At 48.6% G+C, this 15,348-nt stretch overlaps 1 protein-coding gene across 1 annotated transcript in view; it reads left to right on the top strand.

Moving 5' to 3' along the window:
• Positions 1-9,279: 9,279 nt before the first annotated feature.
• LOC103771526 (prickle-like protein 2) overlaps positions 9,280-15,348 on the top strand; it is a gene marked incomplete at its 3' end in the record, with an annotated part of 29,339 nt that continues 23,270 nt past the window's right edge. Inside the window, 1 exon segment of the mRNA XM_008938827.1 lies at positions 9,280-9,456. Within this exon segment, the coding sequence (XP_008937075.1) occupies positions 9,325-9,456 (132 nt within the window).

Genomic DNA, 15,348 nt, shown 5'->3' with positions numbered 1-15,348 from the left:
ATGTTTATTGTGCTTGTTTTGCCTTCCTGAAGAGAGATTTAATAATCTTTCTATGTCCTTCTTTTTCATGCCAGAATGCCTAACTATAAGCTAACCTAGAATGGCAGCCTGGGGGTTATGTTTTTCAGTGTAATCTTTCCAAGTCAAATTTCCTTTTTCTCTTGTTCCTTGAAGGAACATTTTAAGCAGATGTGACACAGACGTGAGCTGTGACCATAGAAAGATTTTAATCCAGTTACTCTTTGTTTTGTAGTCATGATTCCTCGGCGGTGCTAAACACTGATTGAATCTTTTTAGGCTGCTGAGGATTAGCACTGGACAGAATAATGCCAAAATAATTATTCGCACCAGATGTGGTGTCATCCTTTCAGTTCTAGCTCCCTTATCTTGTAACTTATCTGACTTATTTTTATTCAGTGATTATTTCACCTACTGTGGGAGCACTTAGACGTCTCGCATCGCTGCGTTGTATTTACAAGCATGCCAGCTTGAGCCTGTGAGGAAGATTTGTAAAGTAAAACTATCTGCAGCTAACAAGATTATATTTTGCTTTGTATTTTAATCTTCTCCCATTGCGTGTTTTCCACCCGCCCGATTCAGCTTAACGAAATGACCCAGCCTTGTGCACTTGCTGTTGGCAGACTTGCTGGGGCTTAGCAGGCACACACACACAGATCAGGCTGGCAGTGATTGCTTTTGCAAGCCCGTCAGTATTGCCTGTCTCGGGGGACGCCGTCTAAGCCTTAACTTTTGAAATAATTACAATTTTCAGCCTAGCTCATCCTGCCTCTGAGCGTTTTGCCTATCAGCCAGGCTTTCCCTTTAGGACATAGGGCCCCGGGGATGCTCCAGTCGCAGCCTGTTTACTGCTTCCTGCGGTTTCTGCTTCTCATGCTGCAAATGCAAACTGGTGAAGTCTCTTCAAATAGCATTTCCAGCCCCGGGGCAGGTCGCTGGGAACCCACTTAGCTTAGCCAGACCAGTTGTGGAGAGATGGGCTGGAAGCCTGGCACGGGGTGGGGCAAGGAGAGGGACAGGAAGATAAACACTGCCTGTGAAGAGACCAGGATTTTGCAAACTTGAGGAGCCAGTGAGGACCCATATGCTGAACAGAGCCGGGCTTCTTTGTGGGGAGCTGGGTTTGGATCCAGAGGGAGAGCCTAGATCTTGCTAGAATCCCAGGCTTGGAGGCAATTTTCTTCCTTCAGTTAAGCAGCAGAAAGAAACCCCTCCAGTACTGGTCTACATCTTGTTAGCCTGAAAAGCAACCAAATGGTGTAATTAAAGTCTGACAAGATAACCCATGGGGCAGGACAGGGGCTTTGCAGCACAGGCACACGTTGGCTCCCGGGTGGGGAGTGCTCCAGAACTCAGCCCAGGGGCAGAGTTTGGGGAGGGTCCTGCTGCTGTCTGCTCCCTCCACTGCCTCCCTGGCTCCATCCCTGCCAGCCAAGGACCCTACCAGGCTCTCAGGGCCTTGGGGACAGGGTTGTCCTGCCACGGGGGACAACAGACCCCTCTCAGGTGTCCCCAGCTCCTGGGTCTGCCTGTGGCTCCCCCACCTATCAAAATCGTAAGATTGGCTTCATCATTGTTTGTCCACCAGCTTCAGGGTTGTTATCGCTGTTACTGAGCCTGTTCTTGTCTTCAGTTTGGAAACGAGTGGTTTGCATTTCTTTTCCAAGACCAGGGAAAAATATGTGGTTGTTACTCTTTCTGTATGCTAAGAGCTGGACCTTTAAGTATGAAAAAAACCAACAAACCCTAACATAAATATGTTGAGATGAGTAGTGGCAAGCCTGTGAGCTGGCAGGCTGCCTCCATCATCTTGGATGTGAGAGAGCAGCCTGTTGGACATCTTCTCTCCTGGTGGCATGGCTGGGCAACAGGCTGGCATTCACAGCACCTTGTTTTTCCCTTTCCCTCTCTGTCCCTTGCTTGATCTGCAGCACACATTTTGCCCTCCTCTGTCTAACCTCTATTACAAAAACATATTGTGTCTGCTGCAAAACATCTTGAGAGCTCCAAAGAGAGAGTTCTTCTGAGATCTGCTTAGTTATTAATATCCCTTAATTTAAACATCTCATCTTTATGCATCAGAACTTTCATGGTTTGTGTCAGAGGTTGCAGCTCATGGGAGCAGCCTGGCAGTGTGGCTCAGGTCAGAAGAGTATTTAAACATCCTGAGGCTCTTACCCAGCTCATGAGGAGAAACCAGATCCTGAGTGGGGACCTGTGTTCACTGCAGGATGCTGGGGTACACCTGGGCTCCCCAAAATGAGCTGTGATGCACCCCAGCTCCCCCAGTGTGATTTAGCCGCAGATTGGAGAGGTTGGTCATGTTTGAATTCACCCTCGGGTGTTGCTGAGAGGTCTGGCCACAGTTTTGTCTGTGGTCCTGGTTCCTCGTTTGCCTAAGAGGGCATCAAGACAGCCCAGGTGAGGGATTTGGGGTTTTGTATATTGTCATCTTTTGTCCTTATTTCTTGGTCTCCTGTGGGAGGAGCACAGCCTTGTGCAGACAGTTGTTGTCTGCCACGTGGTGCCCGAGACCACAGAGAGCAGAATGGGGAGCAGCCAGGAGTCTGCCCTGGGCCGTGCCACAGGGAAGCAGTGGGATGGGGACAGGGGATGGGGACCCGCAAGCAGATAGATGTTCCACCCTGTTCTCAAAGTCGTGGTCCTGATTCACCATGAAGGCAGACCAAGTAGAAAATCCTGAGGCTGCTTTTGGTCGTGTTTGGCTGCAGCTTGCAATGCTGGGGATAGTTGTTGGGCTTTTTTTTTTTTTTCCCTAATTTTTCTTAATTAAGCAAGAATACCTTTTGCAATGGTAAAGAATTTTTACAGAGAGTTAAAACTAAAATTAGTATCCAGCCTGAGACTGAGCATGAACAACTGTAGCCAGAGAGGAGAATTTTTCCAGGAGTGGAAAGGGAGTTTGTAATAAAAGCTTCAACGCCACCCTGGATACACTCACAATTGCTGCTGTTGGCACTGCAGAGGTCAGAGCAGATTAAAAATAAAGCAACACTGAAAATCTGACTTGTCCCGAGCAAATAAGTGGGTAGAGAAGAGAAGGTGGATGGGGAATATGGAAGAGTCTGACTTGCAGCTGTTCCATCCTCTCAGTTTTTCCCCACCTGCTGCAGACCTTTCTGGAGATGTGGGGCTACACGTGCTCCCCCAAGGCCACTGAGATCTGGGAGAGTTGCATCTAGAGGAGTAGGTTTATTGCTGGATTATTTCTCTCTTCCTTGGTTTCTAGGCATTACTGTGCTACCTGTTCTGTTGTCACCACCTGATGCTGATGATCTAAGCCCACTGTTTCTGCAGCATCAAGTGAGCATTGCCCTTCCTTTGCTGTCCTTGCAGGCCACCAAGGACACAGATTGTTCTCAGATTTTGAATTGCTGCTATTGTAAATACTTGTGTCTAATTCACCTCCTTCAGCTTCAGTTGGGCAGATAAAAACTTTCACTAAGCTTCCTTTTCAACCCAGGTAGCACAAAGTCTTTGAAATTCATTCCTACTGATAGGTTTTTAGATGAGTGGAAGAGCTGTGAAGTCACAGAAGTGTTTTTTCCCAGAGAGATGCCACTTTGTCACTGAAGACCATGGAACCTGAAGCCATGGCAGGGACTAGATGGGACTACTGTAAGGGTTTGGTTCAAAATACAGTGTTAAAGGGGTTGGCAAAGGAGGCAGAGCTTCAGCTCCGACTGTGTGTTTTGAGCACAAAAGTTGGGACTCCCCTGCTGAAGCTGATGTTCAGGGTGTGGATGGGGAAGCCATGGGTAGGTGCTGCCTGTGGGTGCTCCCATGTCTTGGCTTCCCCCACCCCCATCTGCCAGAGCACCTTCCTCCCTGTGGCAGTGAAGGACTGTGTTAATTTTTCGGTTAAGATAAATGTGTGCCCTGACTGTGAGGTCTGGAAAAGTGGGTCTGTGTAGCCAGAGCTGGCATAGGGTGGGAAGATGCCTCATTAGCTCTCAAATGAGGGGAGGAGATAACAGGCAAGGATATTAAAACGCCCTTGTTAAGAGACCCAGGGGTCACATGAGCTGCCCCAAATCCTCAGCCTCTCTTGTTTCTGAGAAGTCTTGTGATTTACTGACTGATGACTGACCCAAAAGCCCCATTGCAATCAGAATGATGCCACAATCCTGGGGAAAAAAAAACAAAACCAAAACAAAACAAAACCAGGCTGTCATATACATCTTAAGCCAAGCAGGAAGGGAATTGTCACTTTTCATTTACACACCCCATCCGAGCCGAGCAGACAATTGCTTTTTGAGGGATTCCAGACCCTGCATGTTAATGTGTGCACAAATGCATGCAAATCCTCTCTGGCGGAGCGCGGCAGCGGCATCGCCTGCCCCGGCCCCGGCCCTGGCACTCCTGCTCCCCGCTTTGTCTGCAGACAGAGCTGCTCCCTGATACAGCCCATTTATTTCCATCCCAGAAGAAACAAGTGAGAAGCAGAGATAAGCAGCGTGGGGGGTGATAAGGGCTGTTTGCTGAGCTCTTTCTTTGTCCAAGAGGAATTTTAACATCTCTACCATGATGATAGCATTTTAAACTCTGCTTTCGTTCTTGCTGTTGCCAGGAGGGGCCTGGGCTCTTATGCTGCCCTTTCTCAAAATATCTGCAGTGCCCAGCCTGGGCAGGTTTTCTTTGGTGATGTTGATGGTTTGGTGATGTTTGACCTGTGCTAGGTCCTGTGTGCCCACCCAGCTGAGCTGGCAGCCGTGTCTGGAAGAGAAGATCCCTGTGGCCAGGAAGAGAGTACCCCTGTGGCCAGGAGCTTTTCCTGCAGGCAGGGATCTGCTGCCCTCACAACCCCAGGGCAGTCTGGTGCTGCCTGCACTGCCCCAGTCCCTGGCACATGTAGGCTGTCTGCTGGGACAGACCAGCTTGGCCAGCTCCTTTGCTGGAGCTACAGACCATTTGCAAGGACCCACTTCACCTTGGCTTCTGACCCACCCAGCTCTCATCTTCCCTGGCTTTTTAGCTCTGCTTGTGCTTTCCTGTTTTGAAGCCATTGCTGGTTTTTCCCAGCAGGGAGACCTTATCTCTCTTCAGAAAGCTGGGGGCACGCCTGTGGCTCTCTCCAGAGCCTCTTGCACGGCACTAGTATTTTCAGCATGGTTTCACTGATTGTTGGGGCCGTTGCTCTGATGAAGGGGCTGTGGGAGGCTCCAGTGATGCAGAGGCTGTGCTCTGCTAACCGCGGCATACAACAAGAGACCATCGCATCCCAGAGACCTCGCGGGTCAATTGGGCTCATTTTGAGCTGCGTGTAGGTGGACTTGGGCTGCAAGCATGCTTCTGCATCTCCAGCAAGGAGGACTCAGGAGCCAGGTTCTCCGCTTGGTTTGTTGGGCTCTGTTTGCTTCAGATTCCCCTTGTGTGCCTGTTTTCACCCATAGAGAGAAGAGGGCTGGCACCGGCTAGTGGATCCAGTTTGCAGCGTCCCCCTGCACCAGCAGATGGGTGGGGGTGTAGGTGGGGACAGGGGTTAGAGCCTCCTCTGAGGAGAGGATCAGCTGTTGTGCCCAGAGCACCATGTCAAAGTGGCCATTGCAAAATAAAATACATCTCCCTTGTAACTGCATCACATGGAGCTCTGGCCTGGAGTAGAACAAATTTTTCAATCTGTTTTGGAGCCGTTGCTGCTCTCTACCATGTGAAGTCAATTCAAGGCAGGCTCCTTTCCAGCTAAATCTGACACCAGGAAATGTTCTTTTTCTCCCCATTTGCTTCCCGCCCTCCTGGCCCCGCTGCAGGGCAGCTCCGTGCGCGGCTCGGTGCCGAGCAGCCCTGCCGGGAGCTCCCCAGCCCGTGCCTCCTGCAGCAGCACGGATGCTGGCCGACTCCCTCTCTTCTTTCCTCTCCCTCCACAAGCTACAGCTGCTTAACAGCTCCTTCATTTCCCCTCCGTGCCTGAAGCTGGTCGTGCCGTCAGCTCTCCTTGCTTCATTGGGAAGCACAACATCCCAGGGTTTTTCCTTGCCAGCCCTCAGCTCCTGGAGTCGAGTGATGCTCCAGGATGTCTCCAGCTGCAACAGAACTGAAATCTCCCCGGCCCTGTGTCCTGCCAATGCTAGAGACCTCTCTTAATCACCAGGGCAGGTGCTTCCCTGCGATGAGCTTGCAGACCCTTCTCTGGGATGAGATCAAGACAGAAAGGCTCAGGAATGGGGTTTCCAGAGAGTGATTTCCGTTAGCTTCTTGTTGCTTAAAAAAACCTGAACTACCCACGCTCTTCTCAAGTTGCGTGGAGCTCCTTGGCTGCATGAGCAGAAGTCGTTTTGGAAGCTTTGGCAGCAGTTAGGTGAGGTTTGTGTCTGGGCAGAGCAAGAGCTGGTGGGTTTCCTTCTGCAGGACGTGCCACCCCACCTGGGCTGTGGCACCCTTTGCGTGGCGAGGTACACGGCACGATGCGCTGAGCATCTCCAGGCTCTGCCACGCTTCCCACCTTAATGACTGACGAGCTGGTGCTGGTGGGAGCAGCCAGGCAGACTGCTGGCCATGGATCTACTCCGTTCCAGCACCCACCAGCCCTCCCCCCCCAGCACTGGCACCCCAGGACGCTGTCGCCGAGGTCACTGTGCATGGCATGTGCATCGTCTCGCCTCGTGCCACTCCGCTTTGAGTGCACTGGGGGGATACTGCTTTTTCAATTCCATCTCACATTCAAAATGTACATTTTTATATTAAGTTTTTGCTATGGGGAATTATTTTTAATTATAGCGAGCTGGAAGATGATAAAATAAAGTTGAGTAAGTGAGACCTATGTGAAGAAGTCATGGAAACTATATCATAGGAGTGGAAAGATACTCCTAGGACACCCAATATTGTTCCCATGAAACAACATATCCTAATGCAAAGAAAATAATTATAATTAAAGCTGTTAAGCTTGTGCTTTTAATGAGAGGAAAGGAAGAGAACTGAGTATCTCAGGGGCAAGATTGTGAAGTCTGTACAGTTTGTCCAGGGAGGTGGCAGAAGCCCCATGCATGGAGAGGCTTGGTTTTTAATGATGCCCATTTTTACAGAGCCCATTGTCTGGGCCTGGGGATATCAGTGTTGAATAGACAGGCTACATGTGTCTTTTTCATCCTTGGCTTCTCTGGCCAGGAGTAACTGCCCGCCAGCAGTATCCACCTGCCTGGGGTGGGGCAGGAGGGTGGATGTAATTCAGCTTCCCAGCCCAGTCCTCACACTCCTGGCTGTACGTGGTGTGAGCTGCAGGATGGAAGGGGTGACCTGTGGGGTCTAATGGATCACGCATCTCACTTACTAACTCTTCGGCACCGTTATTTAAGGTCCTTGCAGTGGCCTGATTTATGTCATTTATTAAAAGCCAAGAACCTGTGATGCTCTCCTGCTGTCCTCCATCTCCTGGAGGGGATGTGTCTAGTGCAGCCAGGAAGACAGAACCACACAGGCTGGCTTTTTCCCTGTCACAGCGCTCCTGCCCCCAGCATTGCTGCCATCTGAGCACGGCGTGTTGGGTTTATCTCCCTTCTGACACTTGTGGCTGATACCCTGAAAAATAAAATTTGGCCAAAAAGTCCTCAGCTCTGTTAGAACAACTATTTCCAATGCTGAATCCAGGGCTCTGGAACTATTAATTATTCTGAACGTCTTGTTGCGTATTGAGCTCCTTCTAATCATATCGTGAAATGAGATGGAAACGGCAAAGAAACCAGCAGCTTTGCTGAGGCAGAGCACCTTTCCACAGTAGCTGATTAATTAAAATATTCACATGAAATGGTGCCTTGATTATTTTGTAAGGTAACAGCCGGAGGCAATGCCGAGACTTTCCGACTGGACGCAAACCAGACGCCGGGGGTGCGTGGGGGTTGCTGTGTGGTTTAGATCTGATGAAAGGCAGGAAATGGGAAAATCTGGCAGATCTCCCTGGCTTGACTTAACGGAGCCTCTTGACTTTTGCTAGAGTGCATTTTTTGTGCTGTAATGGCCAAGTGGAAATTCAGACTCGAATCTGGATCTGAGCACTGGTATGCTTCCCTGGCTTGTACACGAGGGTGGAAAAGAAAGGTGTTTGAAAATTAAAGCCCTGGGGTTTAACTGTTACTACCTTCTAGATTTCTTTGTTTTACCTTGGAGCAGAAAAACCTGCAATGGCAATGGCAACTTTTCCCTTGCCTTTTGTGTGTTACCTTGTTATTTCTGAGATGTCTCCCTTCTGCTACCCCAGTGAAACCCTATCTCGTTCCTCAGAAGTCAGCGGCATTACAGTAGCGCAAATTAATTCTGATCCTGTGTGGTTACTTTTAAAATAGATACCATTGACCCATATTGTGGAAGAGCATTACATTTGCAGAAAATGAAAACGATCTGTCAGCATTTATTACAAAACCTCTTTCTGTGGGGCTGGAGGATGTTTTCAGCCAGGCTAGTCCATTACTGTTAGTCCTGGTGAAGGGGTGCCATGTCCTAGCAGCCCTGCAGACAAATGCTCGGGTTTAAGCCCATGAAGAAGATCTCCCACAGACCATCAGCTGCAGGAGCAGGCCCTTAAAAGAAATGCTAAGAAGTGATACTTGCAGTGAATTAAGCTATTGGCTGTTAAATTGCAACCTGTGGGTTGTTCTTTCAGTTCTTGTGCTTTGCCCCCCGTCCAGCTCTTGGGCAGCATGTGAGCTGCTGAGCCACGGCACGTGCCGTCAAGCTGGGTGGTTAAGATGCCGTTGTAGTCTGACTGTCGTTGTTGTAGCCTCCCCTAATTTAGTTTAGCTTTTTATGTTCAGGGTATAATCAATTTTTATGCTACTTTAATAAGGAAATATGTGCTATCAGCATGCTAAAGGGACTTGTCATTCACAGCTTCCCAGTCAATCCACCATTTTCCATATTAGCCAAGTGCTCAGCTGTCCTAAATTCGATAAGTGCTCTGCAATTACTGGCTGGCACGCTGATCCACACCAGGAGGGCACGTGGCCCTTGCCTGGGCTGGCCCCTGGAAGTGCTCCTCGGCGCAGTAAAGGGACGAGCAATTACATCTCCCCAAACACTGGGCAGCGTGACTCAGCTTGATTGCCAAGTGTTGTTACAGCAAATATGGACTTCTGTTTCCTCCTTGTGAAAGACACAAACCCGGCGTTAGAAAATGCCTGAGCATAAGCAAGGGTTGAGTTTAGTAGCTGCAGGCCAACGACTGGCAGGAATTGCTTTGCTTGGTTACTTGAAGTGCAACTCACCAGGGCATCTCCTCTTTCTCCTCTCTCCTCACCTTGCAGGAAGATTTGCCTTCACTGTAAGTGCTCCCAGGAAGAGCACATCGTAACAGTTATGCCTCTGGAGATGGAGAAGACCGTCACGAAGCTCATGTTTGACTTCCAGAGAAACTCAACATCTGACGACGACTCGGGCTGTGCCTTGGAAGAGTACGCATGGGTCCCCCCTGGGCTGAAGCCTGAGCAGGTAACGGTGACACCACCCAGCTAACCAGGAATAAATTGCTTTAATGTCCTCTCTGGAAATAGTTGCTCTGATTTTTCCTCTAGAAGTGTGAGCACTCGTTGCACGCAGCTGTTTCTGGGTGCACTTTAGGGAGCTGCAGAGGTAGGTCTGGTCTGAGTGCACAAATGAAACAACACAGAGATGCGATCCTTGCAGGATTTGTGGTTCTCTGTGTCTGTAGATGTCATTGGTAATTGAGAGCAGGGAAACAAAATACTTTCAGGATGAGGTTTGTTGTGGTTGTGCAAGGGAACAGATACAGACATACCTACTACTGTTTCATGGGGGAAGGGGGATAGTGGTGGGACTCCAGCATTCTGTGAGGACTCTGTGCTCCTGTCCTGCCCTCCTGGACCACTGCACTCTGTGTTAAGTCGAGGGCAGACAGTCAAAGCTGGTTGATGACTCTGAAAATGGGCCAAAGCTTTTGGAGCTGGTTTTTCAAGCATGATGTTTGTGCCTTACTGGAAGGAATTGCTCAAATAAAGTTCAGGTCTCTGGGTACAGGAACAGAGCAGGATGGATTAGACCTGAACACGCATTGATTTCCCCTCCTTGAAGTTTACATGATTCGTTTGGGTTTTATGCGGATCTTTTTTGTGTTCAACTCAGAACTTAATTTGCAGAGGAGACTGAAAAATGAGCTTAGCTTTGGTAATTGCTACAGCAATCATTTTAAACTGTGTGAAGAGGCTGGGAGAGGGTGGAAAGCTTTCATTCTTACTGTTGTAGCTGCCGTCCTTAAGTACTGTGTTTTCCTGAGCTTTTATTCAGAAGGGCTTAGGCATTTCCTGGAATATTTTGGCACCACCCGTAGGCTGTAAATATTATCTGTCTGATTAGAGAAAATCCAGTTGTTTGCTATTTTCTTTTCTTTTCTTCTTCTCTGTACAAGTCTTGCTTGGTGCTTCCTTGAAACTCCACAGCACCATGTGTTTCCTTTGGTGCCATCCATCCAAGCTGATCAGGCAGCAGCCTTGTTTTCTGTCACCTTCCTTATGTCAGAAGGTCCCTTTGTGCCTCCCAGCAGGCAGAAGACACGGTGCATGGACAGATGCAGATGGTCCTGTAGTAGCTCTGCTGGTCCTTCATGCTGCAGGAACGTGAACCAGTTGGGTTTCAGGACTCCCACTGGAGGGCCATACCTAAGCTGATGCCACCTGCTCTCAGCACGACCTGCTGTCCAGGCGTGTCAGTGGCTTCTGGAGCCCAAGCTGGCCCATATCCCTGTAGCTTTGGGTGGAAATACAGGTATTTAGCGGCAGGTGGCACCTGACCAGGTAGACATGGTCTCTGATGAGTACAGCGTGGCACAGACAGCAATTGAAACCCACTTCTAGCATGGTGGTAACGTATTTCAGAAGACCTGGATGTTTCTGTGATCCCTCAGGTGCTTTGTAAGAAGCAGATTGCCATCAGGAAGTTTGGAATGCTCAGGAGAAAATAAAAGTCCATTAGCTCTAGCAGTAGGTACTGACATCTCATGCATTTTTTGGCTCTTCCAGCATCTGTTTGTTGCAGAGGCCACGGTACTTCTCAATATGAACACCCACTTCCTAATTAAGGTCCTCTGCCTGCACTGCTGGGCCTTTTAGCAGATTTTCCACTTCAGACCTGTCTCTAATCACCATGGAGATGAGGAGCAGCCATAAGCAGAGCCAAAGACAAGCACTGAAATCCTTCCAGCATAGCTCATCTGCCAGCCCCTTTGGGACCTTTCACACATCAGATGAGCCACTAAGGAGATAAAAGTGAGGTGTGACTCCTCTGAGCTGTGAAAGAGCCACAATGCAGGGCTGGGGGTTGTTCCTGGGTGAAGGGCAGCACCCTGAATTTCTCCAGGAGTTGGCCTGTGCTAGGGGCTTTGCAGGGCTGGGAGGTGCTCTGGAGTGCAGGAGGTGCTAATTGCCTCCCGCAGGGGTAGGAGGTACCTCTGCAGCAACTTGCTGGAGCCGTGCAAGACTCCAGAGAGACGTGTGGCTTTCTGGTGGATGAGTCAGGCGTGCACATGTGACGTGGAGCTCTAGAAAGCTGATGTCTGCCGTGGAGCCACTGGTGGGCTCTGCTCTGGCTGAGGACACGGCCATCAGGCTGGGCTGGAAAGTTGCATTGGTAGGCAGTGAATTTTTCTCTGCCTTCCGCTGTTTCATTGTCTTGTTTCTTTGACATGAAGCAGATGAAATGAAACAACTTTTTCTGCAATATTCTACTTTATTAAAATCTCTATGCAGCATGCGAGCTGGCGAGGGAAGTGGTCCCCTGAAAGACTAATGCAGTTTTCTTATTATACTTGGACGACAGCCTTCCTACCTCACTATTCCTGGGAGACAGTGCTCACATCGCACTCAGCGCAGCAATTTACAGGATTTCAGAGGGGGAGTTTGGCCAACAAACATGACATAGGGGTTTGGCAGTTTCCACAGGTCACTTCAGAGTTTGGAGAGTCCTTTCAATCCATAGCTTAAATTGTCAAGTGTAATCTAAAGGGGAATCGACTCAAACCTACAAGGTCTCACTGGATTCCTGGACACTAATTCAGGCATCAGCTTGTCTGTGGTACATGTCAACTATGTGAAAACCAAGTTGGTTACTTAATGCCTGCTACTGAAGAGAAAAAGAAACGTTGGTCCAAGTTCACAGATAATAATCCAGACATTGCCCTGAAGAGCAGAACTGAAAGTTATCCCTTAAATTATGGCTCATCAGTGTGCAGGACTACAAAATGCTTTACAAAACAGCGATAAATATTATATAATTCTAAATATGTTTATAACACAGGGATGAAAATAGTAATATAAAAGGATGTTAAAATACCACCATGGAATGTATGGTAAAAATCCATCTGGCAAACCCGCTAAAATTTTGTGACATCTCTGCCCAAGAAAGAGGGGTATGAACTGAGGACTGGAAATGCTATTTTGTTGAGGACCCTAGAAGAGCTTGATTTGTTCAGCCGAGCACATGGAAGGGTTATGGTCACTCCCTACACATTAACGAAGGAAGAACAGTTATCCAAGCTCCAACTTTGGCACACAAACATAGATATAAACTGGCTCCAAATGCATTCAGGCAGGAAATTGGAAGAGGTTTCAAACCATCGGAGGTGTAAGGCTCAGTGGCAACCTGCCAACAGGGAGAGTGATGGGTAAAATCCCAAGGCTGAGCTCCATAAATTACAACGTGATTATAAAATGTGGTTTCTTCTAATAGCAGTCCACTACACAGGATGGACAAGGGTGTCCTGTGGGCTCTAATCCCGCTTGGATTGGACCTCAATGAGAAATTGTTTTATGGCAGAAGAGGGACTTCTCCTGTGGAAGATTTGGATGCAGATGGGAATGGGAGAGGTGGCCATGCAGGAAGTGAGGCAGAAGCTCAGGATGCGGACTTTAAGAAATACCTTTCCTTGCCTGCTGTTCGATGGTTGGATACAGAAAGAAGTGTGAAAGTCCTGAAATGGGCAGGCACCAATAGAAAAGTGTCCTCAGCAGAGCAAAATCCCAGCCCAGGCCTGGCTGCAAAGACAGGGGAAGGCAGTTTTGGGAGCCGGTTTGTCTGCTGGGGCTGGCAGTCCGACAGCTGATCCTCCTTGAACTGACATAAGTTTGAGGGCAGATGCTTAGAAATAAGTACTTTTATGATGTGTTTTTCACATTTTTAGGCAAGGCATGTGTAGATACGTGTGAATGTGCAGCCTTGAATTCCTTGGGCCTGTGGTTTGGAGAAATCCAAAGATGTTATAACACGCCAGCTTGAATTTCTGAATAAAGGGGATTTTGGAGGATTTTTGTCTTTATTGTGTCTCAATAATAGGAGCAGCTGGTTATGGGCACAGATTTTCAATTAAACAAAAGATGGGGCTCTACTTCAGCTGCGGTGTGGCTTTCTATATGGTTCCAGCATGCCAACATTCAAGACCCGTGTATGCACCATAAGAACTTAATTCCCTCTTGCTGTCAGCACGGTTGCTCTGACTTGAGCCTCTTAAAAAGTTATGAAAATCTCATCTGAGCTAAAATTAGTAGCATGAAGGTTCAGGGGACCATTTTCCTCTAATGCAGCAGTTAGAGCTTGGACCTTGAGAGCTTTGAGGTGGCATGAAACTCATGGCTGTCACAGGGAATTTATTCAGGGGCTAACGTATGTGTGGGTTCCTGTTCTGGATCTTTTGTAGGACCTATAGCAAGGGCTTGAGTTACAAAACCTCCAAGCTTCATCAGTTGCTGTTGAGGTCACAAAGCGAGGAAGGGAGAGTGGAGATGAACCTACACCGAACATGCATTTACACCTTTATCTAAAGATACCCACTTTCACCACCTTGGTGTGGTAGAAAGTACATTATCTGGGCCAGCCATCTCTGGGGGATGTGTGCCTCAGTTGTGCCACTATGTCACGGTCAAGTGAATTTTACCTTCTCGTCCTTTCTTGAGACCTAGAAGTTCAGCAAACTGTTCCACTCCTCAAGAGACTAAAGTCTTGCATGTAGCAAGGAAGGAACAAGGCAGACTGAAGCAACCCAAGTCTGCATAATAATGGGGAGCAGATGAGCTAATTTATGGCCAAGTAGAGGAAAGACAAAAGCCCCATGAAGAGCTCTACCTTCCATTCATGGTGGGTGGAAAGCTGAGGGTGCTGAAGAGGAGCTGTGACTCCTGTATGCCTGTGCCAGCAGCTGCAGCCGCCTCCTGCTCGGTCCCTTTCCATGCATGCACGTGCTGTAGTATTTTACCCAAAAGCTGCGTTTCAGCACATTTTTAAAAGCTCTCCAATTTCACTTTGAGGTAGCAGTAAGTCCATCACCTCCCCAGTGAACTCTGGTATCTAAATAGCCTGGCAGTTAGCGGCTCTTATTTCAAGGCTGGAGCTGTCTAAATCCAGCCTCCAGGCATCGGACCGTGCCGAATGCTTCCCAGCTGGATGGAGCAGCAATCCCGCACACGAAATGCTTTTTCCATGTGCCATGCCAGTGCTGGGGGACCTGGAGGCAGCTGGGGCAGGTTAGGAGATCCTGGAGATATTCCCTCCGCCCTGGAGCAGAGTGGATGGAGGAGGTGTGAGTGCATCCCTTGCTGCAAACCCCAAAACCATGGCAAGCCCTGCGTCTGGGCTTTTGCTCCCGTTCTGTGTCCTGGGCTGTTGGGTTGATCATGGTGAGCTGATGGAAGCTGTTAAATTTATTTAATCCTTGAACAACCTTACTGTCAGGAAGGGAATCAGCTGCTTTTGGGGGGCTGTGGAAACAAAACCACTCACCTGATGTGTTGTGCTTGGTTCTTAAATTTGAAGTGGCTGTGTGGTGGTCAGCAGATGTTAGGAGGCAGGGGAAGAGCAGGGAGTGCAAAAGACAACAGAAAAACCCTGGACTGCACAATATTAACTTGTCCTGGAGCTTTATTTCAGCATACAATGACAGCTTTTCCTTGCTGTGGCGTTATTCTGGTGCTACCCTGTGCCTTACAAATACAAGAGCATTTTAAGTGGCATACCCAGAGGAATTACCAGCTATGATCAATGCAGCAGATGATCATCATAATTGCTAGTGCAATTATGGTCCGGAGGACTGGGAGCAGTGTGGGAGCAGCTCTGCTGGTCAGTACCTCGCAGCACAAAGACCACTCTCAGATGCTTTTGAACGTGCTGTTTCTGGCTCCTTTTAATCCAAATTCAATTTCTGCTTAAAAAAGGAAAACGACAGCATGTGCTTTCAGAAGTGTAAAATTTGTGGATGCACGGCCTTCATTCAAATGTTCTTCTTTGATGCCAGCAGGAAGCAATGTTTCCGCGGGATCTCTTGCAGACCCAGCGCTGCTCCAGAGGCTTGGCAGCAGTGGATGGCACTCTCAGCTGGTGAGC

This window comes from Merops nubicus, unplaced genomic scaffold, assembly GCF_000691845.1.
Source record: "Merops nubicus isolate BGI_N331 unplaced genomic scaffold, ASM69184v1 scaffold20744, whole genome shotgun sequence".
NCBI lineage: Eukaryota > Metazoa > Chordata > Aves > Coraciiformes > Meropidae > Merops > Merops nubicus.
Note: the sequence above shows the minus strand (reverse complement) of the source record. Positions and strands in the feature narration are given on the sequence as shown.